At 52.4% G+C, this 23284-nt stretch overlaps 2 protein-coding genes and 1 long non-coding RNA gene across 3 annotated transcripts; all 3 read right to left on the reverse strand.

Annotated features, from left to right (window-relative positions):
- Positions 1-9113: 9113 nt before the first annotated feature.
- On the reverse strand, positions 9114-10539 carry LOC111942761 (serine/threonine-protein kinase pim-1-like). The gene is made up of 3 exons (XM_086874686.1): positions 10182-10539; positions 9600-9779; positions 9114-9301 (listed from the first exon to the last, which is right to left on the reverse strand). Exons 1-3 carry the CDS (start codon positions 10510-10512, stop codon positions 9198-9200), a joined length of 615 nt encoding a protein of 204 aa, XP_086730812.1. The 5' UTR covers positions 10513-10539; the 3' UTR covers positions 9114-9197.
- Positions 10540-16442: 5903 nt separating this feature from the next.
- LOC147645376 (uncharacterized) lies at positions 16443-20114 on the reverse strand. The gene is made up of 6 exons (XM_086874687.1): positions 20076-20114; positions 19814-19885; positions 19625-19726; positions 19272-19415; positions 18831-18902; positions 16443-18552 (listed from the first exon to the last, which is right to left on the reverse strand). The coding sequence occupies exons 3-6, from the start codon at positions 19653-19655 to the stop codon at positions 18374-18376; spliced, it is 426 nt and encodes a 141-aa protein (XP_086730813.1). The 5' UTR covers positions 19656-19726; positions 19814-19885; positions 20076-20114; the 3' UTR covers positions 16443-18373.
- A 277-nt stretch (positions 20115-20391) lies between these two features.
- Positions 20392-22917, reverse strand: LOC147645377 (uncharacterized). The gene is made up of 4 exons (XR_015282388.1): positions 22693-22917; positions 22265-22336; positions 21821-21892; positions 20392-21618 (listed from the first exon to the last, which is right to left on the reverse strand). It is a non-coding gene; the product is annotated as an uncharacterized LOC147645377 (long non-coding RNA).
- Between the last annotated feature and the right edge of the window lie 367 nt (positions 22918-23284).

Here is a 23284-nt window from a genome sequence, read left to right on the forward strand (position 1 = left end):
TGGGATTTTTGGGGAATTTTGTGAATTTTTTCTGGAATTTTGTGGGATTTTGATGAGATTTAGGTAATTTTGTAGAATTTTTCTGGAATTCTAGAGGATTTTGAGGAGATTTAAATAATTTTGTGGGATTATTCTGGAATTTTTTCTGGAATTTTGAGGAGATGTATGGAATTTTGTAGAAGTTTTGTGGAATTTTGTGGGATCCATCGGGAATTTTGCAGGATTTTGGGGTGATTTAAATAATTTTGTGTGATTTTGAAAAGGTTTAGAGAATTTTGTAAGATTTTTGTGGAATCTTATGGGATATTGAGGAAATGTATGGAATTTTGGGAATTTTTCTAGAATTTTGTGGAAATTTTCTAGATTTTTTGTAAAATTCTGAGGATATTTAAATGATTTTGTGGGATTTTTGTGGAATTTTGTGGGATTTTTGGAGATTTTTGACAGAGTCAAAACTGCTGGCACTTCTCAGCAATGGCCTCTTATGGGCCAGGAGAAAAACTCCTCTCAGCCTCCAGCAGCTTCAACTTCCTTAGGTGCTTCTCTTTGTTTTCTGAAGTGTCAGTCCATCAGACGTGGGATTTTGAGAAAATGTAGGAAATTTTGTGGGATTTTGGTGGAATTTTGTGGATTTTTCTGGAATTTTGTGGGATTTTGATGAGATTTAGGTAATTTTGTAGAATTTTTCTGGAATTCTAGAGGATTTTGAGGAGATTTAAATAATTTTGTGGGATTATTCTGGAATTTTCTGGAATTTTGAGGAGACGTATGGAATTTTGTGGAAGTTTTGTGGAATTTTGTGGGATCCATCGGGAATTTTGCAGGATTTTGGGGTGATTTAAATAATTTTGTGGGATTTTGAAGAGGTTTAGGGAATTTTGTAAGATTTTTGTGGAATCATGGGATTTTGAGGAAATGTATGGAATTTTTGAAATTTTTCTAGATTTTTGTGGAAATTTTCTAGATTTTTGTGGAAATTCTGAGGATATTTCAATGATTTTGTGGGATTTTTGTGGAATTTTGTGGAATTTTGTAGAGATTTTTGACAGAGTCAAGACTGCTGGCACTTCTCAGCAATGGCCTCTCATGGGCCAGGAGAAAAACTGCTCTCAGCCTCCAGCAGCTTCAACTTCCTTAGGTGCTTCTCTTGGTTTTCTGAAACGTCAACCCATCAGACGTGGGATTTTGGGAAAATGTAGGAAATTTTGTGGGATTTTGGTGGAATTTTGTGGATTTTTTCTGGAATTTGGTGGGATTTTGATGAGATTTAGGTAATTTTGTAGAATTTTTCTGGAATTCTAGAGGATTTTGAGGAGATTTAAATAATTTTGTGGGATTATTCGGGAATTTTCTGGAATTTTGAGGAGATGTATTGCATTTTGTAGAAGTTTTGTGGAATTTTGTGGGATCCATCGGGAATTTTGCAGGATTTTGGGGTGATTTAAATAATTTTGTGGGATTTTGAAAAGGTTTAGGGAATTTTGTAAGATTTTTGGGGAATCTTATGGGATTTTGAGGAAATGTATGGAATTTTTGGAATTTTTCTAGAATTTTGTGGAAATTCTCTATATTTTTTGTAAAATTTTGGGAAGATTTAAATGATTTTGTGGGATTTTTGTGGAATTTTGTGGGATTTTTGGAGATTTTTGACAGAGTCAAAACTGCTGGCACTTCTCAGCAATGGCCTCTTATGGGCCAGGAGAAAAACTCCTCTCAGCCTCCAGCAGCTTCAACTTCCTTAGGTGTTTGTTTTTTGAAATGTCAGTCCATCAGACGTGGGATTTTGAGAAAATGTAGGAAATTCTGTGGGATTTTTGTGGAAGTTTCTGGAATTTCTCTGGAATTATTTTGGATTTTGATGGAATTTTGTGGATTTTTTCTGGAATTTTGTGAGATTTTGAGAAAATGTAAAGTATTTTGTGGGATTTTTTCTGGATTTTTGTAAATTTTATGAAAATTTGAAGAATTCTGTGGCATTTTTGTAGAATTACGTGGGATTTTGTGGAATTCTTCGGATTTTTGTGTCATTTTATCAGTTTTTACTGCAATTTTGTGGAATTTTTCTTGAATTCTGTGAAATTTTTGTAGAATTTTATCAGATTTTACTAAAGTTTTGTGAAATTTGGTGAAATTTTGAACATTTTTTGTGGAATTTTGTGGGATTTTGAAGAGACTTAAGGAATTCTGTGAGATTTTCCTAGATTTTTGTGGACTTTTGTGGGATTTTTGTGGCATTTTTCTGGAATTTTGTGGAATTTTGAGAAAATTTAAATATTTTTGTGGAATTCTTGTGGAATTTTGCAGGGGTTTTTTTAATTTTACGCAATTTTGAGAAAATTTAGGGAATATCGAGGAATTTTGAGGTGATTTGGGAAACCGTGAGATTTTTCTGAAATTTTGTGGATTTTTTCTGGAATTTTGTGAGATTTTGAGAAAATGTAAAGTATTTTGTGGGATTTTTTCTGGATTTTTGTAGATTTTATGAAAATTTGAAGAATTCTGTGGCATTTTTGTAGAATTATGTGGGATTTTTGTGGAATGCTTGGGATTTTGGTGTCATTTTATCAGATTTTGCTGCAATTTTGTAAAATTTTTCTTGAATTCTGTGGGATTTTTGAGTAATTCTGTCAGATTTTACTGCAATTTTGTGGATTTTTTTGTGGAATTTTGAACAATTTTTGTGGAATTTTGTCGGAATTTGAAGAGACTTAAGGAATTCTGTGAGATTTTCCTGGATTTTTGTGGACTTTTGTGGGATTTTTGTGGAATTTCTCTGGAATTTTGTGGAATTTTGAGAAAATTTCAATATTTTTGTGGAATTCTTTTGGAATTTTGTAGGGTTTTTTTGAATTTTATGCAATTTTGAGAAAATTTAGGGAATATCGAGCAATTTTGAGGTGATTTGGGAAACCGTGAGATTTTTCTGAAATTTTGTAAGGACTTAGAGGAGATTTAGGGAATTTCATGGAATTTTTTCTGGAATTTTGTGGGATTTTGTAAAGATTTGGGGAATTTAGTGGGATTTTTGTGGGATTTTTGTGGGATTTTTGTGGAACTTTGAAGGATTTTTCTGGAATTTTGTGGTTTTTTTCTGGAATATTGAGGGTTATTTCTGGCCGTATGTGGATACTGGAGGAGATTTTGTGGTATAGTTCTGGAATTTGCTGGGATTTTGAGTAGATTTAGGGAATTTTGTGGAGTTTTTCTGGGATTCTGTGGTATTTTGAGGAGATTTCAAGAATTTTGAGGGATTTTGGTTCGATTTTGTGGGAATTTGAGGAGATTTACGGAATTTTCTTGGGTTTTTTGTGGAATTTTGTGCATTTTTTCTAGAATGTTGAGGGATTTAAAGAAAAATTAAAGAATAGTGGGATTTTCCAGTACTTTTTGTGGAATTCTTCTGGAATTTTGTGGATTTTTTCTGCAGTTCTGTGCATTTTTTCTGCAATTTGTGGGATTTTTGTAGGAATTTTATCAGATTTTACTGGAATTTTGTGGGTTTTCTTTATTAATGGAGAAGACAGTGAATATTTTGCCAAACCTCCTTTCAAACAACAAAACTTGGGGCAGCACGACAGAAAAGTAGAAGAGAAAATCTTCCCCAGTTAGAACAGAGCCAGAGTCCCACCATTTTCCCCTCCACTTTTATTTCTTTTCTCCATTTAGAGGCAAACCTTCCATCTCCAAAAGCTTCCATCTCTCACTTCCTGATGCCGTTTGCCACCCTTTAGCCTCGACCCCCACGGATCTGAGTGCTGTCCATGTGGGGCTGGGGATGCTCAGCCTGGAAAGAGAAGGGGCTGGGGAGGCCTCCCTGCAGCTCTAGGAAAGATGGGCACAGAGAGGAGAAGGCTTTCAACTGCAGGAGTGAGATTGAAGTTGGATCTAATGCAGCTGCTCTTTTCCACTCAGGCTGCTGGGCCACTGGCCCAGGCTGGGCACAGAGGCTGGGGATGCTCCATCCTTGGCAACATCCAAGGCCAGCTGGGAGCGGGGCTCTGAGCAACCTGTTCTGGGGGAAGATTGCTCAGCTTGGAACAAGATGGTCTTTAGGGTCCCTTCCAAGCCCAAGCACCCAGGGATTCCATCATTCTAGCATCTCCCTTGTCCACTTCAGCCTGGGCCTGGGCTCCTGGCACTGATGTCACAGTGCACGCTCCAGCTAGAACTTCCAGCATCCAGCAACGGCCACAACACAACCCTTGGCTCCTTGTGTCAGCATGCTCTTCACCCTGCTCCAGGCCTACCCCTGTCACCTTGTTGTCACCTGCTCCCTCATACCCCCAGCAGTCCCAAAAGCTCCCCGTTGAGTGCATTTTGCTCTCCATCCCTGCAGGATGTCTGCATTTGCTCCAAAGAAGGTATGGTACCATTCCACAGAGGTGGACACTCCGCAGCTGCCTGGCTGGGCTGGAGCTCTGTGGGATAGTGTGGGAAAGGGACCCCACTGGGAGATTTTGCTACCTCTGCAGGCTGGCACAGACACAGAAGAGGAGATGGAGGTGGATACACAGATGGATACCGAAGAGAAAATGGAAGTGGATGGAGAGGAGACGGGAGAGGAAGAGATGGATGTGGATGTGACAGAGGAAGAAATGGAGGTGGACGTGGAAGACAGTATTGAGGAGATGGAGATTGATATGGAAGATGAGGAGGAGGACATGGTGTTGGGATGAAGACCCATGCCAGCAGCAGAACAGGCAGGTGCTCCCCACAGGCAGAGTGGGTCCCCTGCTGCCACGCTGGGGCTGGGCTGGGCACTCCCTGCTCAGGGACACGCTAGCCCATGCACTGGATTCTGCTGGCCATCCCTGGCCTGGCCTGGGCTTGCTTTGGGCCACACAAGCCCTGTTCCCATGCCTGGGCCACAGCCCCCAGCCCCAGCCAGCCTCACTTCTGGCAGCAGAGTCCCACTGTGCCAGTGTCCCAGCCTGGCAGCACATGGAACACCCCTCCATGCCTGACTGCACTGACCGTGCTACTTGTTTTTCTTCCAGGACTGAGGCACATCCCGGACACAGATGCCACCCTGCTGTATATACGTTTTACAGTTGTTGTGTTCTGATAGACGTTTTGGAGTTTGCTTAAGTGTTCTGTAAATACGTTTCATGTAGTTTTGTTAGATATGTTCGTTCTTAGGTAAATAGGTTCTATAGTTTATTGTTGTTGTTGTTACCAAGGCTTGGATGTCCCTGCGGGAGCTGGCACAGCCACCCCAGGAGTGGGCTCCCTGTGCACAGGGGGTCCCACTGACAGAGCTCACCCTCTCCTTGCAGTTTCTCTGCACACACTTGGTAGCTGGAGGGGCAAATCCCAGTGGGCCCTGTCCCATGGCATCCCACATGGGAGCAGGGCTCAGCCTCATCCATGGCTCTTCCCTGGCTAGCCCCAGGGCTAAGGAGGCTGCACTGGGCTGCGGGCAGCCTGCTTCCTGGGCACCCTGAGGGGCTGGAGCCAGCCTGGAGGGAGCCTCAGCACAGGGGCCTCTGGCCCACATGCACCAAGATTTCCTTTGGAAACCCCCTCTCTCACCACACTCTGCCTCAAGCACAACATCAATTGTTCCTCCTAGTTAAAGGGGAGACCTTAATTGGCACAAATTTGTCCCTTGGACTTTCTAGCACAGCAAATGTCAGCACTTGTAATCCCTGTTCTGCACTCCCTGCTCGGGCACCAAAACATTGGAACCTGCCAGAACATCTTGAATTAGCACCAACCTGCAGAGAGCTACAGGGGGAGAACAACCCCCAACCACACAGGGACATTGATGGGCTGGGGCAGAGCTGAAACTAAAGTATTTTAATGCCAAGAGACAGGATTTTTTATTGCTGAATTCATTCTCCCAGGACAAGAATGAAAGCTTTGTCTCCTCACCTGCCACACATGTCTATTGCCAAGGTTTGCTTCTGGGTTACGACTGATTTTTATTCATCTCTTCACAACTCTGATGCTCTTCCTGCCTAAGGTGCAGAGATGATATTTCAGCTATTTCAGAGCCAGATGAGCTCAGCACAGCTTGTGCAACACACAGAATTTCCAGACCCACAGATTCAGGCCATGCAAACTGATACTTTTTCATCTCTGTGCAAAGATCACTGCAAGGATGTGATGATGTACCACACACTGCTCAGAGCTGTCCCTTCTATCCAGCTCTCCCCAGTCACTTCACACACTTCACTCCAAGCACTTTCTGATAGAATTCAGTAGCAGATGGGATTTCATCCTGGCCTTTCTTCCTTTTCTCCTGAGCTGTCTCCAGACACAGTGTGTGGGCACTGCAGCAGCATGAACGTGGCACCTCCCTGACACTGATGAGATTCATGTCACAACTTTTCATCCAAAGCAGCAAAGAAATGATTCCCACTGGCTCCCACACGGCTCCCTGGTAACTTTGTGCTGCTGCAGCTCCAGCACCAGCCCTGGTGCACAGCAATTTCAGGAGGAGACACACAGAAGGAATCAGCCATTCCCAGAGAAGAAACATCTGTTTGCATGGCCCAAATCCCCACAGCACTGCAGACTGTGCTGACCCTGCACACTCTGCATTTGCACTTCAGCCTCTGTGCCTCACTTTTCCTCTCACTAAAGTCCCCCCAGTTTCCCTCATGCTCACATTCCCAAGAGAATTCAAAGCAGCATTAGGAGCAGGGATAGATGATGGGAGCTGTCCCAAGGCTCAACAAAATTTCTCAGGCCTGACAATTCTAGCCAAGGACAGAGGAAAAACCTGCATGAAAGAGGTGTGAAATCAAAGCAGTCATCAAATTTAGGTAGAATGAGAGAAGCTGAAGAGGTTTTCAGTGTTTGCAACAAGATTAGCAGCTCCAGGCACAGGAGGGATGCGACATTTTCCCCACTGTAACAACTCTGGGATGCAAATTGCATCTCAAATCCTTCTCCCCAGCTCTGGGACTTGTTCAGCCACCCACATGGTGCTGAATTTTTCAAGCAAAGTGGAAGCTGGTCAGAGAGGTGGCTTGCAAATCCAAATCACAGAGGACAGCTTGGAAGCAGCAGCCAGAGCAAAGAGAGGCAGAGCCTGGCCCTGGGGTGCAGCACAATGTTGTGGTTTAGATTTCCTAATTTTGTTTCCTGGCCAATGCACCAAATAAATGTCATGGTTTTAAAGCAGCAGCTAAAAAATTACAAGAAAACTTGCTTATTTCTTGCTGTGAGATATACATTAGAATAAGAGCAAAAGAGGCTTAAAACTTTAAAGGAATAAAGAAAGTTTTTTAACAGAACTACAAGAATAAGAAAACCAGAATAACTTCCAGAAAACCTCCTTCTCCCCCACTACCCAACCATTCCTTTGTTCACATGACAACATAGAAACAAAAAACTTGGAACTTTGGTGTTTAAAACATTCCCAATTCCTGCTAGAGTCTTTTCATCAGCTTTGTAGAGAAACAGAAGTCTTCTTCTGCTAATCTATGGAGTTTTTCGCAAGAAAACCATTTCTGTTATAGCTTTCTATTTATCTGATGCCAGCTGCCTGGAAAAAATCTGTCAGCAGTTCACTCTTCCCATTTCACATCACTCTGAGGTGTGTATGGGTCAATGAGTCTAGGGGTGTCATTTTTAAGGATGAATTATTCAAAGGCAAAAGTTCTCTTCATCTGTCTCTGTGAATCTCCCTGGAAACAGAAGTTTGCTCTTTGCCTCTCAAAAGGCCACAAATCTTCAACTATTACTTCTCCCTCTGTTTCAGTATCTCACAGCATCACAATCGCTTCACTATTTGCTCTAAATCCACCCTTTGAACACTCCATTCCTCCCAATATACTCTGTCATGAATTAAAGGAGCTCTTTTTCAGAACACTATTGTCCATCTCCATAGCTTTAACAGAAAAATATTTCAGCTTAATTAAAGCATCTCCTTATTCTCTCTTCCTCATCTAAAACTTAACTCTTTCCTTCACAGTCTTTGACGGTTTTATGATGTCTTCTTCATGTTGATTGTCTCTCTCTCTCTGTCTCTCTGGGAAAAAGGAGTAATCTGTACGTTTTATCCAGGTAGTAAGAGTTAAAGTCTTGGAAAGCTGCAGATGTTGATGGTGTCAGGTTTCAGTCCAGCAGCAGAAACTGCAAACCAAGCCAGGCCGGCTGGCTCCGTTTCTCCCCCCCCGCCCTCTGCGGCCTTGTCCGGCCTGGAGGGGGAGAGGAGGCCGAGACAGAGCCTGTTACCTCGTCAGAAGCCAGAAACCAAAGAGAACAAGAGAGCCCTGGATTTACATCTCAAGATGGTGTTCACAAGTTGATCTCACTTTTCAATGGTCAAAACTGCTGTCAATTCTTAGAAATGACCAATAATTGGTCACAAGAAAAGACTCCCATCAGCCTCTCGCAGCTCCAACTTCCTCCCAGCTCCCAAAGCTATCTTAAAGGTAAAGTCACCCCATGACACACCTGTCTTCCAAAACGAAGACAGATGGGGAGTTTCTCCATCCTCCTTACCTTTGCAGGGCCGGTAGAGGTCTTGATTCCCCATGCTCTTTTTGTGGGGCTTTTTGTGTCTGTCCCCCTCCAATATGGGGGGCTCGAGTTGTGTCTGTGCCCCTCCGACTTAGGGGGACAGGGGATATTTGCTGCCCCCTTTCTGCTTCTGGGAAGCCTGTGCGGGCTCTTTGTCCCCCTCTGATTTGGGGGGTGCCAGTGTTGTCACCATCCTGGCAGCCCCCAACCACTCTTTGACCTTTTCCAGACCAAGGGTGTTCTCTGTCCCATTGCAATTTGCGGGGCTGGCACAGCCACAATTCCCCTCCTCTTTGGGGGGGCTGGCAGTCTCCCCTTCCCACTTGCACTTGGGGGCTACTCTGGGCTCCATTAATCTCTTATTTTGGGGGGGTTGGGTATTTATCTCCCTTCAGTTTGGGGGGCCCAGGGATCGTCTCCATCCTCCTCCAGTTTTGAGGGGCCTGGGAGTAGTCTCTGCCTCTCACCGATTTGGGGGGGACTGTGCAGGCTCCACCCCCCTCTGATTTTGAGGGACAACCTGGAGGAAAGGCATCAAAAGCTTGACAAAGGCTGAAGGGAACGCTCTGATTACCCCATTTGCCAAGAGGTTCCCTTAGCTGAAGTTGCTAACAAGGACCAGACTCGCCAGCCCACAGTGGGTTTCGGGTTGTTTTATTTCCTGGGCCCTCAGTCCTGCGTGGGACACGGGAACTGGGTGCTGCAGAGGCTGCGGCAAGACATCAGAAATGCCCGCCCAACACCCAAGGGTGGTAGAAGATCTGCTGCAGCACTGGCCGATCCATGGGGTGCTTGGACAAACACCAGCGGATCAGATGTTGGCACTCTGGGGAGAGAAGGCAGAAAACGGCGCTCACTTGCAGAAGGCTCCTGCCCAGCTGCTCCCTGCGCCTGCTGAAGCCGGGCCACGCTGCGTGTGCTCGGAGCTGCCCTGGGCGGGAGAGCGGCACGGCAGGACAAGCGTCCCCTCCTTCAGCCAAGCGTGCCACACCCAGCCTGCCACGGGCCACCTGCTGCAGCCGGCCCTTGAGGGCACATGGACGTCCCGCGCAGCTGCGGGAGGGCCGGGCTGGGCTGCGCGGTGCCACCTGCCAAAGCCTGCCTTCTTCAGGCCACGTACCAACCTGGAGAGACCTCCTGCAGGAAGAAGAGGAGCTGCCCCAACACGATGTCACGCTCCTTCTCGAAGGGCAGGAACCCGCACACCATCTCAAACAGCAGCACGCCCAGGGACCAGATGGTCGCCCCATTGCCGTGGTAGCAGCGCAGGCCGATCCACTCGGGTGGGCAGTACGTGCGTGTTCCTAGGGGAGAAGGGCGGCGCTGCTCAGGCGCAGGCTGCTGCCTTCCAGAGCCTGGCGCCAGCCTCCTGCCAGAGGCAGGGGCGGCTGCTGTGGCCACAACTTCCCCCCAAGGCCTGCCTGCCTCCCCCTGACAATGGGCCAAAGCACAGAAACCATTCTGCAAGGCTGAGAAGGCCAGCGGAGCAGCCCAAGGCCTTGCGAGCCTTCCAAGCTGAGGCACCGGGGCCCGGCTTTTGCAGCCCCTTGCTGTCGGCAGGGCCAGCAGCCGGCTCCTGGGGCACAGCACCTGCCCCATGCCCCAGGGCAGCCGGCAGCCAGCTGAATGCCGCACTCCGCGGCCCAGGAGGGAATGGGGCCGTGCAGTGCCCGGCACTGGGAGCAGGACCTGCACTCTGGGCTCACCGGCAAACTGTGTGAAGGCCCGCTCCTGGAGGAAGGTGCCGCAACCGAAATCGATGAGCTTCAGGTCGCCAGTCTCCGGGTTCACGAGGAGGTTCTCTGGCTTGATGTCCCGGTGCAGGATGCCGCAGGTGGTGCAGTGCCATACGGCCTCCAGTACCTGCCAGAAAAGCCAGCGCGCTGCCTCCTCGCTCAGGAACTCTTGCTCCAGCAGGACATGCAAGAGATCCCGAGATTGCTCCGGATGCTCCATCACCAGCACAAAGCTGTCAGGCAGCTCGAACCAGTCGAGGAGCTGGATGATTCTGCGGCAACCAAAGCCCACCTTCTCCATCAGCACAATCTCCAGCGGAACACAGGTGCCGTCGGGCTGTGAGGACGAGACTATGCCTCCATCACAGGGCCTGATGCTCCCCTGTGGCTGCAATGCCCCTGCCCGGGATGCCCTAGTGCCGCCTTGGGCAGCCTCCCTGCTGCTTGGCATTCCTCCCGCCTGGGAGCTGATTGGGAGGTGGCCCCTGCCTGGACCCACCGCTGCTGTTTGGCATCCCCGGGCCCGCCGTGCTGGGCCTCGCACGCTGAGCCCACACCCGCTGCCCGCGGCCGTGTCCCACCCTTGGCCCCGGCCATATCCCTGCTTGCCACAGCCCGCTCTGTCCTGCTGTTCCCGCTCACTCACCAGCTCGTCCCACTGCAGGACCGTGTCCTGGGCCACGCACTTGATGGCCACCTGCAAGCCATGGAGAGAGGGGGGCTGAGCTCAAGCCTTGCCCTGCGCTGCCCCCGGCCCTCCTGCCATGCCCAGCCGTCCTGGCCACTTACCAGGCTCCCATCTGAGAGGCGGGTCCCTGAGAAAACGGTGCCAAAACCAACACTCCCCAGCTGCGGGCCCAGCTGGTACAGCTCCCACAGCTCCTTCTTGTGCCCTGTGCCCAAGACTGAGCCATCAGCCTTGTGCCCAGGAACCCCCCGAGTGCCCGCCAGTGCAGCGGCCCCAGCCAGTGCCGGCCACCTTGCTCTGACCTGGTTCCCCCTGTGCGCCGGGCAGCGGCCACCGCCTTGCAGCCGTTGGGCTGGCGAGCGGCACAGCTGGGCCAGGGCAGGGCACAGAGGCGGCTGCAGGAGCCCGAGTGGAGCGGGGCAGGGCGGCACCGTTGCTGTCCCCGGTGTCCTGGGCTGGACTCTGCTCTTGTGGACGGCCAGGGCTACAGCCCGAGGCTTCGCACAGGGGGGTCCCAGGAGCAGCTGCAAAGCAGAGAGGTCTGGTTTGAAGCCCTGGCATCAGTGCCTTCTGCAAACAGCCAGCAACTAGGCTGCCCTCAGGAGCCCTGGCCTGGCCTGGGAATGCCCCTCAAGAGCCCCATGGGAGCCTCAGACAATTCCTTAGATCTCACCTGCTGGTATGGAAACCTTGTTGGTAGTCGGTGGCTGTATGGGAGCAACTCCCTGGTCCCTAAGGAATTTTCTCCTCCACCAGGCACGGGCTGTTGCCAGCTGGCACATCCAGCACCGTGTCCTGGGAGCTGCGGTCCAGCAGCTGCTGGCTCCAGGACACTTGCTGCTCCTCCACCTGCTCCTGAGATGGCTCCCCTGGATCGGGCTGGGCTCCCACTTGGACCTGGGGGCTTTCCCTGGCCCTGTCAGTGGTCAGGGTTGCACCCATGTTCTTGAGGTCCAAGGGTCCAAGGGAGCTGGGAGACCTGTCCCTGGGCTCTGCACCTTCTGCAGGCTGACAGGTCTGACTGAGCCTCTCCGAGGGATGGAGGCTGTCAGAGATAGCGGAGGCTCCTGGCACCATGGACATTCTCTGACAGCCTGAGCTTCTTGCATGGATGACAGGTCTTTTCTGCTGTGCCATCCTTGCAAGGGTTGAGGCTCTCCCAGGGATGATGAATCTTGCTGGGAGCAGCCTCCTGAAGGGATGGCGGCTTCTGGAGAAGCTGGGCGAGCCACAGCAGGGCAGGTGGCCTCACTTCATCAGCTTCTCCAGTTCTTTCCACATCGCCTGCCACATCCCAAAGAAGAGCGGCACAAATGTCCCATTGTGTGCCCAGTGCTGGATCATCACTTCCTGCAGCTCTTGGGCCACTGCCATGCAGGGACTGCAGCTGCAGGAGCTCTCCAGAGGGCTTGTGGGAGCACCTGGCCGCTTGCGAGGGGTCGCCCGAGGCCTGGAGAACCTGGGAGCTGCAGGGGCTGCTCGGTTCCTCCATGAGCCTCTGGGCCTAACCCTGGGGCGCTTCCATCTCCTCCTCGTCTGCTGTCTCCGTGGTTTCCAGTGGCCAATGGCCCACCAGCCACAGCAACCAGCAGCAGGACAAGTGCAGGCATCAGGATGCCACCGTCACACATGGCTACGGCACGTCCCATGGTGACTGCACTGGCAGCTGCGGGGGCTGGCCCGGTTTATATAGGGCTGGCGTGGTGATGTCACAGTGCTGTGGCCAGCACAGCTGTGTGACATCATGGCCCTGCATCACCCCAGCGCTCAGCTCCTTTGTGACATCACGGCCCCACCCAATTCAGGGGTCACACAACCGGCTCATCCCTGAAGATGAACATGGCCGGGAAAAGCCTGGAAATAAGAACCGGAGCTCAGCCCCTTGCAGTGAATCCTTCCCTGGAGCAAGTGGCAGCACATCAGGAAGAGTGCTGCTGCCACCTGTGTCAAGCCCCAGCTCCCAGAATGCTGCAGCTGCACCAACTTCAAACAACCACTACTCTGTGCTGGAGAAGATCCCCCAGAGACAAAGGGAGGAGAAGTTCTTCTGTCTCTGGGGAGATCTCCTTAAATGTCTGGCAAGGACTGCAAGAGTTTTTTCTTAGCAGCTCACCAACTTCTGCAGAGCCTCTGTTGTAAATCAATCAGGATATTCCAAAGAGCGCTCATTCTTGTCCCACTGCTCTGGTCTTGACTGCCATAGGGTTCCTTTCTTCCCAATAGCTGGCACATGCTGCGTTTGGATTCAAGATGGGAATGCTGTGGTTCAGTCAGGGGTGGTTTGTTTTCTGCTGAGGAGGGCTTGCCCTTTTCCAGGACTTTGCAGTGTCCCTTGGTATAATGCATGTTTTCCACTGGGAAGGGATGGGTGAGATGCAAAGAGGGATGGAAAGAATGCATTAGAAAACCTGTACGGTGTCTATGTCCGTGTTTGTCAGGTGACCATCCACATCCTGGAAAGGGATGATGTAATTTCTATATTTTTTTAATAAATGTATTTAACAAGTCAATTTTTATTGTGCCTCACATTTTTGGCCACCTTCACCTCCAGCTGAGCTTTCACTGCACCAAATTTCTTGCTACAGTGGCAAGAAGCATCTCCGTATTCTTCTCCTGACCTTCATTCCTTGTCCTCTACCCGTCCCGTCCTGCACCAGGGAGCGGGGACCTTCCTGGGGCAGATGCAGGAGGATATCCTGGACAGTCCTTGCCTGGGACGGGTGTCAAGGAGATCCAGGAGGGTTCAGTGTCCAGCTCTAAGTCCTGGGACACCCTGTGCCGTGCTCCCAACAGCCCCGATTTTCAGGAAGGAGCCACAGCAGCCTCCTGGCCATCCATGGATTTTTCTCCCAGGAATTCGCTGTGGAGCTTGTTTCTGTTTTCCTGCTCTTTGTGAGCTCCTGTCCACATGGCATGGAGCTGGAAGAGGTGGGAGGGGGCAGAACACACAGCTGGGGAACTCTTGAGGGCTGCTGTGTTTCTGGCACCCTGCTTTCCTCCTCTCCTTTCGTGTAGCTGTGGGCCGGGACGGAGCATTTTTCTGCGGGAGCTCCCGGTGCCCTGGATCCCTGCCCTGAAAGGGGAGGGCCTAGAGCCGGCATCTCTGCCCTGCCCCACGCAGCCAGGCTGTCCCACAGAGCTCCTGCAAAGCCCTACTCCTGCCCGCCAGGACATTAATTAGCGAGGTTTTAATGAGGGAGGAAGGAACGGCGTTCATTAGGGAGGGGAGGGCGGGGAGCCGCTCCGAGCCGAGGGGGGCGAGGCCTGAGCGGGGGGGGCGGGGCCAGCGCTGAGGGGAAAAAGGGCGGCAAAAGGCTCAACCCTGCTGAGGGGAAACGTCGGGAAGGAGACAGAGTGAAATTGCTGGGGAAAAGGGAGACACACACCCCGAACGGTGGCTGGGGAAAGCTCCACACATTCCAGCCTGCATAGCCCAGCCCCAAACCCAGGGGAAGCCCTGGCTAAAATCCAGGATAATCAGTGCTGAGGATCCAAGGAATCAGAGCCATGATCCGTGTGGAGAGTGTCCCTGACAGGAGGAACGTGAATGGAAGTGAGCGAGGCTGGGGCAGGAGGGTCAGAGCGAGCAGAGAAGGGGGAGCCTCTGTCCATGGCAAGGCCCAGGGCAGCTCTGTCCCGGCAAGTGGGCAGGGAGTGGATCCTTGAGCTGCTGCACGTTTGTGCTGCCCTCGCTCAGCCGGGAACCCCCTCATTGCCCGGGGGGAGCTGGTGGCAGTGGGGAGTGGGAGAGGAAAGAAGCGGAACACAAGGATCTGTCCTACAGCCACATGGACTGCAATGCTGTGTTCATGGGCTGTGCCAAATGGCTGCCCTGTTGGGAACAGAACCAGAAACCTCCACCAACATCCTAATTTACTGCTCTAGGGAAAGAAAAAATTCCCAACTTTAATTCCAGGGAGGATAATTTAATATCTCCTTGGCATCTGGAGATCTATTACCTGAATCCAGTCATGAGTTTCCTTCAGGTCTCACCTTCGGGACCAGTTAAAAGACAGTGGGGTTAAACTCTTTCCCACTTGTTAAATCTGGATCATCCCGTTCTGTGAGGGGCTTTCTTGGTTGCCACAGCCTTAACTTGCTGTGAGGCTTTAAGGATTAGAGAGCCTCCTACTCTCCTCACTTACCATTAAAGCCGTGGCTGCACAAGTTTACAAACAATGGGGCCACCTCTCGCCAAGTGGTCTAACATTTTAGAAAAAGGGGCCATTGGTCTTCAAGAACTGCCCTGTAGTGTTCTTGCACTAGAACTCCTTTGGCCTGCTTCTGTTCAACACCCACATAAAATTCAAATTCTTTTTCCCTGTTTGGAAGAGCTAGGGCAGGTTCTTCAGTTCATCTGCTGTTTGAGACTTCAAAATTCTGACAGTAGTTTTGCCCATTGAAAAGTGACATCAACCTGTGAACACCACCCTTTAAAAGTTAATCCCGGGAATTTCTCTTTCTCTTTGGTTTCTGGCTTTTGAAGAGGTCACAGGGCTCCGGTTCATCCTCTCCCCCAGGTCTGACAAGGGCACGGGGGGGAGCAGGGCTGGCCGGAGTTCTGTGGTTCCCGGCGGGGGATGGAGACTGTGAAGTGACAGGAGCCCCTTCCCAGAGGGAAGTACTCCCATCTGTCCTACTGGACTGCCCTGACTGTCAATCTTTGACTTCTTCAAAGGGTCATTGCTAAACAAAACCTTGGTTTTGCCTGCTGACATTGCTGGTCAGGCGGTGTCCCAGGAGATGCTCTTGATGGTTTCCTCTTTTCCTGGGCTTGGCAGTGGAGGAGGTCCAGGCCCAGGTGATGCCACTGAAGGAAATGTGCCCTCATCCCAGGGACGCTCAACACGGACTCCCCCAGCCCCTCAGTGCCCCGCTGCTGGTCACAGCAGCCCCTGCCTGGCTCCTGCCACCCACACTCTGGTCAGCCCTGCCTGCTCCTGGACATGGGGCTCAGCCAGGGCTGGTGCTGTGTGGGCTTTGCTGGTGGTACCAGCTGGACACTGGGGTGAGAGCTCCATCTCTTTATTGGAACAGAAGAGCTGTGCTGGGCCCTGCCCTGGCAGGAGGGACCCACCTTCAGTCCAGGCCACAGAGCAGGGCGGGTCCCTTCAGGGACACAGGCCTTGCTGTGGGTGGTGGCAGCATCTGCACAGCAGCAAGCTGGTAATGCAGCTGTGACAGGGACATTGGGCATGGGCATGGAGATGTGAAATGTGTGGTGCAGGTGTCCCTGAGGGAGGTGTTTGGCCTTTCTTGTGAAGCTGCAGAGGGGCACCTATTGAGAGAGGAGATGGCTGAGATCCCAGCTGCAGCTGGCACACAGGGACCCTCCTGCACAGCGGGAGATTCTCACTGTGCTCAAAGATTCCCTCTGAAGCCTAAGAGGGGAGCTTGTCAGAAGTCCCGAAAAATATCTGGGGAAAGGTCTTAGGTTAGTTGTTGAGACTAGGTACAAATCTCCAGCGGGAAAAGAGCCTCTCCAGTAGGCTGGGTGTTTTGGGGTGTCTTAGTTCTTCCTAGAATAAAGATCACCAATTGAATGCAATTTCAGTTTTTATTCTAGAAGTGTAAAATGTTCCAAGATTATCTGAATTCTAAAACTACCTTGAAAAATCCTGAACTACTATGGAAATAAGTAAAAAAATATTTGTAGATTTCTTTCTACAAAAAATATTTCTAAATATTTCTAAAAATTTCATATTTCTAAAAATGAAAAGCAAAGACAAAACGCGGTTGCCTTTTCAGAATTCTAAAACTAATTTGAAAAATCCTAAAGAACTATGGAAATTGGGAAGACATATTTGGGGTTTACTTTCTACCAATAATAATTCTAAAGAGTTCTAAAAGTTTCTAATTTCTGAAAATGAAAAACAAAGTCAACATGGTGCCCCATGCCCGGCTGCTGCCTGCCCAGCCAAGGCTGTGGCCAGCCAAGCAGCTGTGCCAGTGCTGGTGGTACCAGCCAGAGCCCAGAGCAGAAGCCCAAAGGTGTTGCTCAAGCCCTTCCCTGGCAGGAGGGGCCCACATTCAGGCCTGGCCAGGCACCAGGGCCAGCACCTGCAGGGACAGAGGGTCCTGTTCTGGGTGGTGGCGGCACAGCAATAAGCTGATAATGCAGCTGTGGCAGGGACAACGGACACTGGCTTGCAGATGGAGGATGACAGGTGCAGGTCTCCCAGACTAACGTGTTTGACAGGACATCTGAAGGTGCAGAGGTGCTCCTGTGGAGAGAGGAGGTGGCTGAGGCCCCCAGCTGCCGCTGGCACGCAGGGACCCTCCTGCACAGCAGGGCCCAGAGCGGCCAAGGCTCCCCAGCACGGCTGGAGCTGCTGGCACAGCTTGGCCCAGCTGGACAGCTGCCCCTCAAGGCCCCGGCGAGCAGGGGATGGCTCTGGGCTGGGTCCCTGGCCAGGAGCGGGCCCCAGAGCGCCTCTGCCTTTCAAGGGCAATCTCGTCCCCGCTCTTTCTCCTGCCCACCTTGCTTTGCCTCTGCCCGCTGCTCCTGGGGCTGCTCTTGGCCAGGCAGCCTCAGTGGCAGCCAGCACTGGCTGCAGCCCCAGCGGGCTCCCCAGGACAAGGCCCAGCAATTAAGAGGCCAATTAAAGGCCTGGGCAGCAGCAGAACTCTTGGCAGAGTTATTTGGACAACCAATGACTATCTACAGGTCCACAGCAGCCTCACTGGGAATGTTTCTATTCTACAATAGACTTTCAAAAGAAGCTGTTTGAGGGAAAGATGAACAAAACACTCACCGTTTTGTCTTCCAGCAATACCAGATTCCAACACCGCATAAAACAAGTAAATGCACCAAACAAATCAGGCCTGCCATTAATTCTGGCCAACAGCGTGTTCCCTGACAGAAACCTCTTCCGATGTCCTTCTGGGAATTGGGAACACGTGTTGTGGTGCTGGCTGCATCTGTGGGAGCAATGGGCAGTGAGAGCCCGTGCTGTGCTGCTCTGCTGAGCTGGCAGCATGGTGGGAATGTCCAGGATGTTCTCTGTTTCCCCCAGAGCTGGGGCCTGCAGGCACCTTGTTGGCCCTTGGCACAGGCTGTGCCACCCAACAAAGCCCAGAAGGCTGGGAGCAGAGCCCGGGGGACAGCACAGCTGCTTGGGCAGTGGCTCCTTCCAGGGACACGGGCCAAACCCATCCCTGAGCAGCCACTGCCACCCCTGAGCCTCCCTTCTCCATGACATCTCCCCCAGCCCAAGGGGACAGAGCCAGGCCCTGTCAGGGGCCAGTGCAGCCCCTGCCCAGTTGGGAGCCAGGGCTGGCTGTGGCCCTGGGCTCGTGGCAGGGCTCCCGCTCGGGGCTGCTCCTGTGCCTTGGGCCTCTGGGCGCTCACGGCTACCTCTGGGAGCAGCTGCAGTGGGATAGATGTTGGTGCATGAGTCCCATTTCCCAGGAGCTGGAAACGAGCTCCAGAGGCCTGGAAGCCGAGGTGCCTCCAGCTTTGGCTGCTGCTGGGTCATGCGAGGGCCAGCCCTAGGGGAAGAGCTGCTGGCACACAGCCCCGCCAAGGGCTGAGCCCAGCACAGCAATTACCTCCTGTGTCTGGGCCTGTGCCTGGCATTGCCTTCTTTCCTGCCAATGAGCCACTGCTTTCTCTGGGAAACGTCTCCACCTGCATGGTCTTTTGGTCCATCCCTTGAGAAAGGAAGAGGCACAGCTGAACCAGATGGAGAAGTTCTTGATTTGGGTGCTGGCATTTTCAGGACCTCATGCTTGTCAAATACGGGGATAAGGTTCAAAAAATGCCTTGGCTTTTGGGCCCTCCCTCCTCCAAAAAGCTGCCAATTCTGAGCAGTAGTGAGGGGATTGTGCAGGGTGAGGGCACACACGTGCACGGCTCTGTCCTGACACCTGAGCTTTGGGCTTTGGGCTCTAAGCTGGCAGCTCTCCCAGGGGGAAAGGCCTTCACCTACCCTCACCATCTCCCAGAGCCTCAGTCCTGGACGTGGGTTGGGAAGCCAGATCACCTTCACCAAGAGGCTTGGCTGCAAGGAAAGGCAGGACAGAAGAGCTCCCGTGGATCTGTAGGAGATCCTCAGGCTCCCTGGGGCTGGCAAAGGAGCTGCACAAGGCACAGCCCAGGGGCACAGCCCCTTCCCTCTCTGCTCCTCTCCGTGGCTGCACAGAGCACATGGAAGGAGACACTGGCATTGCACATGGGAAGAAGATTGACAGCTAAATGCTCCTTTCTCCCACTGACAGCGATGCTGTGGGATCACTCAGAGCTGCAGAAGGGAGCAGGGCAAGGCTTCCAGAATCCTTCAGCCCTGAGATTATGTTAAGGGATATGGCACATGAGTGAGCTCTTGCCACCTTGACATTATTCCATCAGGAAAAGCACATTGAGAACTTGCCTCCAGCATTCTCCAAGTCTTGCCAGCTGTCATCTAGCCGGGCCTCCAGGTAATCCATGTCCTGATCCCAGTCTAGAAGCCAGTACAGATCAGAGCCACGTCCATGCTGTGCTGGGATCCACTTCTGCCTTGGGGTAGTGGGCACTGCAAGGGGTTTGGGTTAGATCGTGAGTACCAGATGTCGATGGACATGGCCAAAGCTGCAGAGGGGCCTGGGGAGCTCTGGGCTGGATCCTGGTCACTCTCCACCCTCTTTGCAGTCCCTGTGCAACATCCCTGGTGGGGGGTGACAGGGCCAGAGCAGGGGTCCTGGCTGCTGAGTCTCAGGAGAAGGCTGAGGGACATGGACCCACCTTGTCCTCCCTGCAGCATTTCCTTCAGCATTTGCGGAGTGATTTTGGATGGCACATGGAGTTTCTGGTGTCCTGCAGCTTTGTTCTTTCCACTTGGAGGACCTTAAGAGAAAATAGTTCCCCTTTGCAGGAATGGATCCCAGAAAACCAGTGCTCAGCCTGTGGGGTCAGGAGGGACACACCACTCACCCCTGCGATGGGAGCCGGGCTTGCGTACAGTTACCAACCCAGGAGCTGGGAAAGTCCTCCCTGCAGGCACACCTGTAACTCAACAGCCACAGAAGCTTCTGTCACCTCTGCTCATCTGCACAGGCAGCACTGAGCCATGGGAGAGGTGAGGGGAACGCGATGGGCGAGGGCACACACGTGTATGTCTCTGTCCTGACACCTGCAGTGGTGCCAGGACATTGAAACTGCTTATTCTGCCAGGAAAGGACCATTGAGAACTTACCTCCAGCATTTCTCAAGTGCTTCAAGCCGTCATCCAGCAGGGCCTCTGGATAATGCAAGTTGTGATTCCAATCTAGAAGGGAGCCCAGATCAGAACCCTGCCATGGTGTGCTGAGATCCCCTTCTACTTTTGACAACTGGGCACTGCAAGGGTGTCAGGTAAGACCCTGGGTGCCAAATGTTAGAGGACAATGGCCAAAGCTGCACAGAGGCCAGAGGACCTCTGGGTTGGTGTCTGGTCACTCTCCAAGCTCTTTGCAAGCCCTGTGCAACATCCCTGGAAGAGGTGGCTGGAGCAGCCCAAGGCCCATTGGGGCTCTCTCACAGCTACAGCTGAAAGTCTTGCTAAAGCAATGGGGAAAAACTGCAGCAGGCAGTTGCACAACTATCCCTCCCTCACTCCTGCCCTCTCTCCCTCACTTCCTGCCTTCCTCTCTGTCTCCATCCCTCTTTTCCCTGGGACAGCTCTCCCAGCCCAAGGGGGCAGAGCCAGGCCCTCTCAGGACACACTGGAGCCTTGGCCTCCCCCTCTGCCCATTCCCCACCATGGGCACCCCTTTGCAGCCCCTGCCAGGTTTTGGGACGTGTCTCCCATGGATGGACCCCAGCAGGACTGCTCAGTAGCCGAGTGCCCTGAGCCTGCTGGGGATAATTCCTCTGGGCTGTGCCGGTCTTGGCCGGGCTGTGCCTGCACTGCCAAGCAGCAGAGATGGCAGCTCAAGCCTCAGCAGGGCTCAGGCCCAGAGGCACAGCAATTACCTCCTGTGACTGTGCCTGGCATGGCCTCCCTTCCTGCAGCAGAGGCTGCCCATGGGCCACTGCTTCCTCCGGGAAACGCCGCCTTCAGCACAGCCGCTCTGTCCACTTCTGCAGAAAGGGGCAGCTGGATCAGATGGAACCATTCCCCACTGGGGAAACTTCAGGAGGCAATGCTTGTCAAAGGTGTGGTTAAGGATCAAGAATCCCTGAAAATTTTTTGGCATTGGCCAGGGCCTACACTATCAAAACAGCTGCCCTTTCTGATCTACCTGGGGACCGAGAAATTGCAGGGGATCTCAGTGTGAGCATGACCCCTGCTGCACTTTGGGCTCCCTGCCTGCTGATGCCAAATGCCTTCCTGCAGAGGCTGGGGAGAAGCTGCAGCCAGGCCAGGCTGGGAAACAGCCCTGCAGGCCATGAAAGCAACAGTGGGGCAGCGAGGCTGCCATGGATCCTCTTCCCACTGTGCAAAGAAAGCCCCTGGCTGCTGAGTCTCAGGAGAAGGCAGAGGGACATGGACCCACCTTGTCCTCCCTGCAGCATTTCCTTCAGCATTTGCGGAGTGATTTTGGATGGCACATGGGGTTTCTGGTGTCCTGTAGCTTTGTTCTTTCCACTTGGAGGACCTTAAGTGAAAATAGTTCCCCTTTGCAGGAATGGATCCCAGAAAACCAGTGCTCAGCCTGTGGGGTCAGGAGGGACACACCACTCACCCCTGCGATGGGAGCCGGGCTTGCGTACAGTTACCAACCCAGGAGCTGGGAAAGTCCTCGCTGCAGACACACCTGTAACTCAACAGCCACAGAAGCTTCTGTCACCTCTGCTCATCTGCACAGGCAGCACTGAGCCATGGGAGAGGTGAGGGGATAGCACAGGACGGGGGCACACACGTGCACGGCTCTGTCCTGGCACCTGCAGCGATGCTGCCCTGGCTGAGCTTTGGGCTCTGAGCTGGCAGCTCTCCCAGGGGGAAAGGCCTTCACCTACCCTCGCCATCTCCCCGAGCCTCAGTCCTGGATGTGGGTTGGGAAGCCAGATCACCTTCACCAAGTGGCTTGGCTGCAAGGAAAGGCAGGACTGAAGAGCTCCTGTGGATCTGTAGGAGATCCTCAGGCTCCCTGGGCCAGGCAAAGGAGCTGCACAAGGCAAAGCCCTGGGCCCAGCCCCTTCCCTCTCTGCTCCTCTCCGTGGCTGCACAGAGCACATGGAAGGAGACACTGGCATTGCACACAGTTAGAAGATTGACAGCTAAATGCTCCTTCCTCCCACTGACAGCGATGCTGTGGGATTACTTGAGGCTCCAGAAGGGATCAGGGAAAAATTTCCAGAATCCTTCAACCCTCACACGACCTTAACACAAACGGCACTTAAGTGAGCACATTCCACCTTGACAGATTATTCTGTCTGTACAAGTGGCAATTCAGAACTTACCTCCAGCATTCTCCGAGATTTTCAAAGTCTCATTCACCAGCGATCCCAAATAATTCAAGTCATGTTCCCAATCTAGAAGGAAGCACATATCAGAACCATGTCCATGGTGCGCTGGGATCCCCTTCTGCCTTAGGGAACTGGGCACTGCGAGGGGTTTGGGTAAGGCTGTGGGAGCCAGATGTCAATGGACATGGCCAAAGCTGCAGAGGGGCCTGGGGAGCTCTGGGCTGGCTCTGGTCACTCTCCACCCTCTTTGCAGGCCCTGTGCAACATCCCTGCAGAGGCAGCAGGACCAGCCCAGGGCCCCTGGGGACTCTCTCCCTCCCACAGAGGAAATCCTCCCTAAAGGCCTGTGGAAAACCATCCCCAACTCTTCCCAGGAGAAGGAAGTGCTGTCCCAGGAAAGGGAAGCCAGGCCGCGGGCTCACCTGCTCCCTGTGCTCGCTGCGGAGCAGCCTGGGCAGCCCTGTCAGGCAGGGCCACTGCCAGGAGGAGCAGGAGGAGGAGGCGCAGAGCAAAGGCCATGGTGCCTTGCCCTCTGCCAGTCCTGCAGCTCTTGCTGCCACCGCTGTCCTGACACCGCTGTCCCAATGTCAGCACCGCTTCTGCTGCCGCCGCTGCTGCCGCAACAGTCGTGGTCAAGGACTGACTGCTCGGTCCTCGTGGTGCTGTGCAACCACGGGGCTCTGGGACCTCTGTGACCTCAGAGCCTGCTGTCACCTCAGCCTGCTGTCACCCCACAGGCTGCTGTGACCTCATGGCCAGCGTGGAATTGTGTGGGGAGTGGGATCTGCCTTCTTCACCAGGGAGCTCATCCTGCCCAGCAGCTCTGTCCAAGGGCTATGACAGGGTCCCAGCCCAGCTGATCCCACAGGCTGGGGGATGAAGGGATGGAGAGCAGCCCTGCTGAGAAGGACTTGTGGCTGCTGCAAGGAGAGAGGCTGGACATGAGCCAGCCATGTGCCTCCAAAGGAGGCTGCCCAGCAGCTTGAAGGAGGTGATTCCACCACCCCTCTGCTC

Source organism: Cyanistes caeruleus, unplaced genomic scaffold (assembly GCF_971803275.1).
Source record: "Cyanistes caeruleus unplaced genomic scaffold, bCyaCae1.hap1.1 HAP1_SCAFFOLD_447, whole genome shotgun sequence".
NCBI lineage: Eukaryota > Metazoa > Chordata > Aves > Passeriformes > Paridae > Cyanistes > Cyanistes caeruleus.

Excerpts from the sequence above, each read along its gene's own strand:
- LOC111942761 (XM_086874686.1), bottom strand. The coding sequence starts at position 10,512 with ATGGAGAAGGTGGGCTTTGGTTGCCGCAGAATCATCCAGCTCCTCGAC. Across the intron at positions 9,780-10,181 it reads GGCCTTCACACAGTTTGCCG|GAACACGCACGTACTGCCCA; the intron begins GTGAGCCCAGAG and ends CTTCTCCCCTAG. Across the intron at positions 9,302-9,599 it reads CCTGCAGGAGGTCTCTCCAG|AGTGCCAACATCTGATCCGC; the intron begins GTTGGTACGTGG and ends TTCTCTCCCCAG.
- LOC147645376 (XM_086874687.1), bottom strand. The coding sequence starts at position 19,655 with ATGCTGAAGGAAATGCTGCAGGGAGGACAAG. Across the intron at positions 19,416-19,624 it reads AATGCTGCAGGGAGGACAAG|TGCCCACTACCCCAAGGCAG; the intron begins GTGGGTCCATGT and ends AACCCCTTGCAG. Across the intron at positions 18,553-18,830 it reads GGCTCTGGGAGATGGTGAGG|GGATGGACCAAAAGACCATG; the intron begins GTAGGTGAAGGC and ends TCCTTTCTCAAG.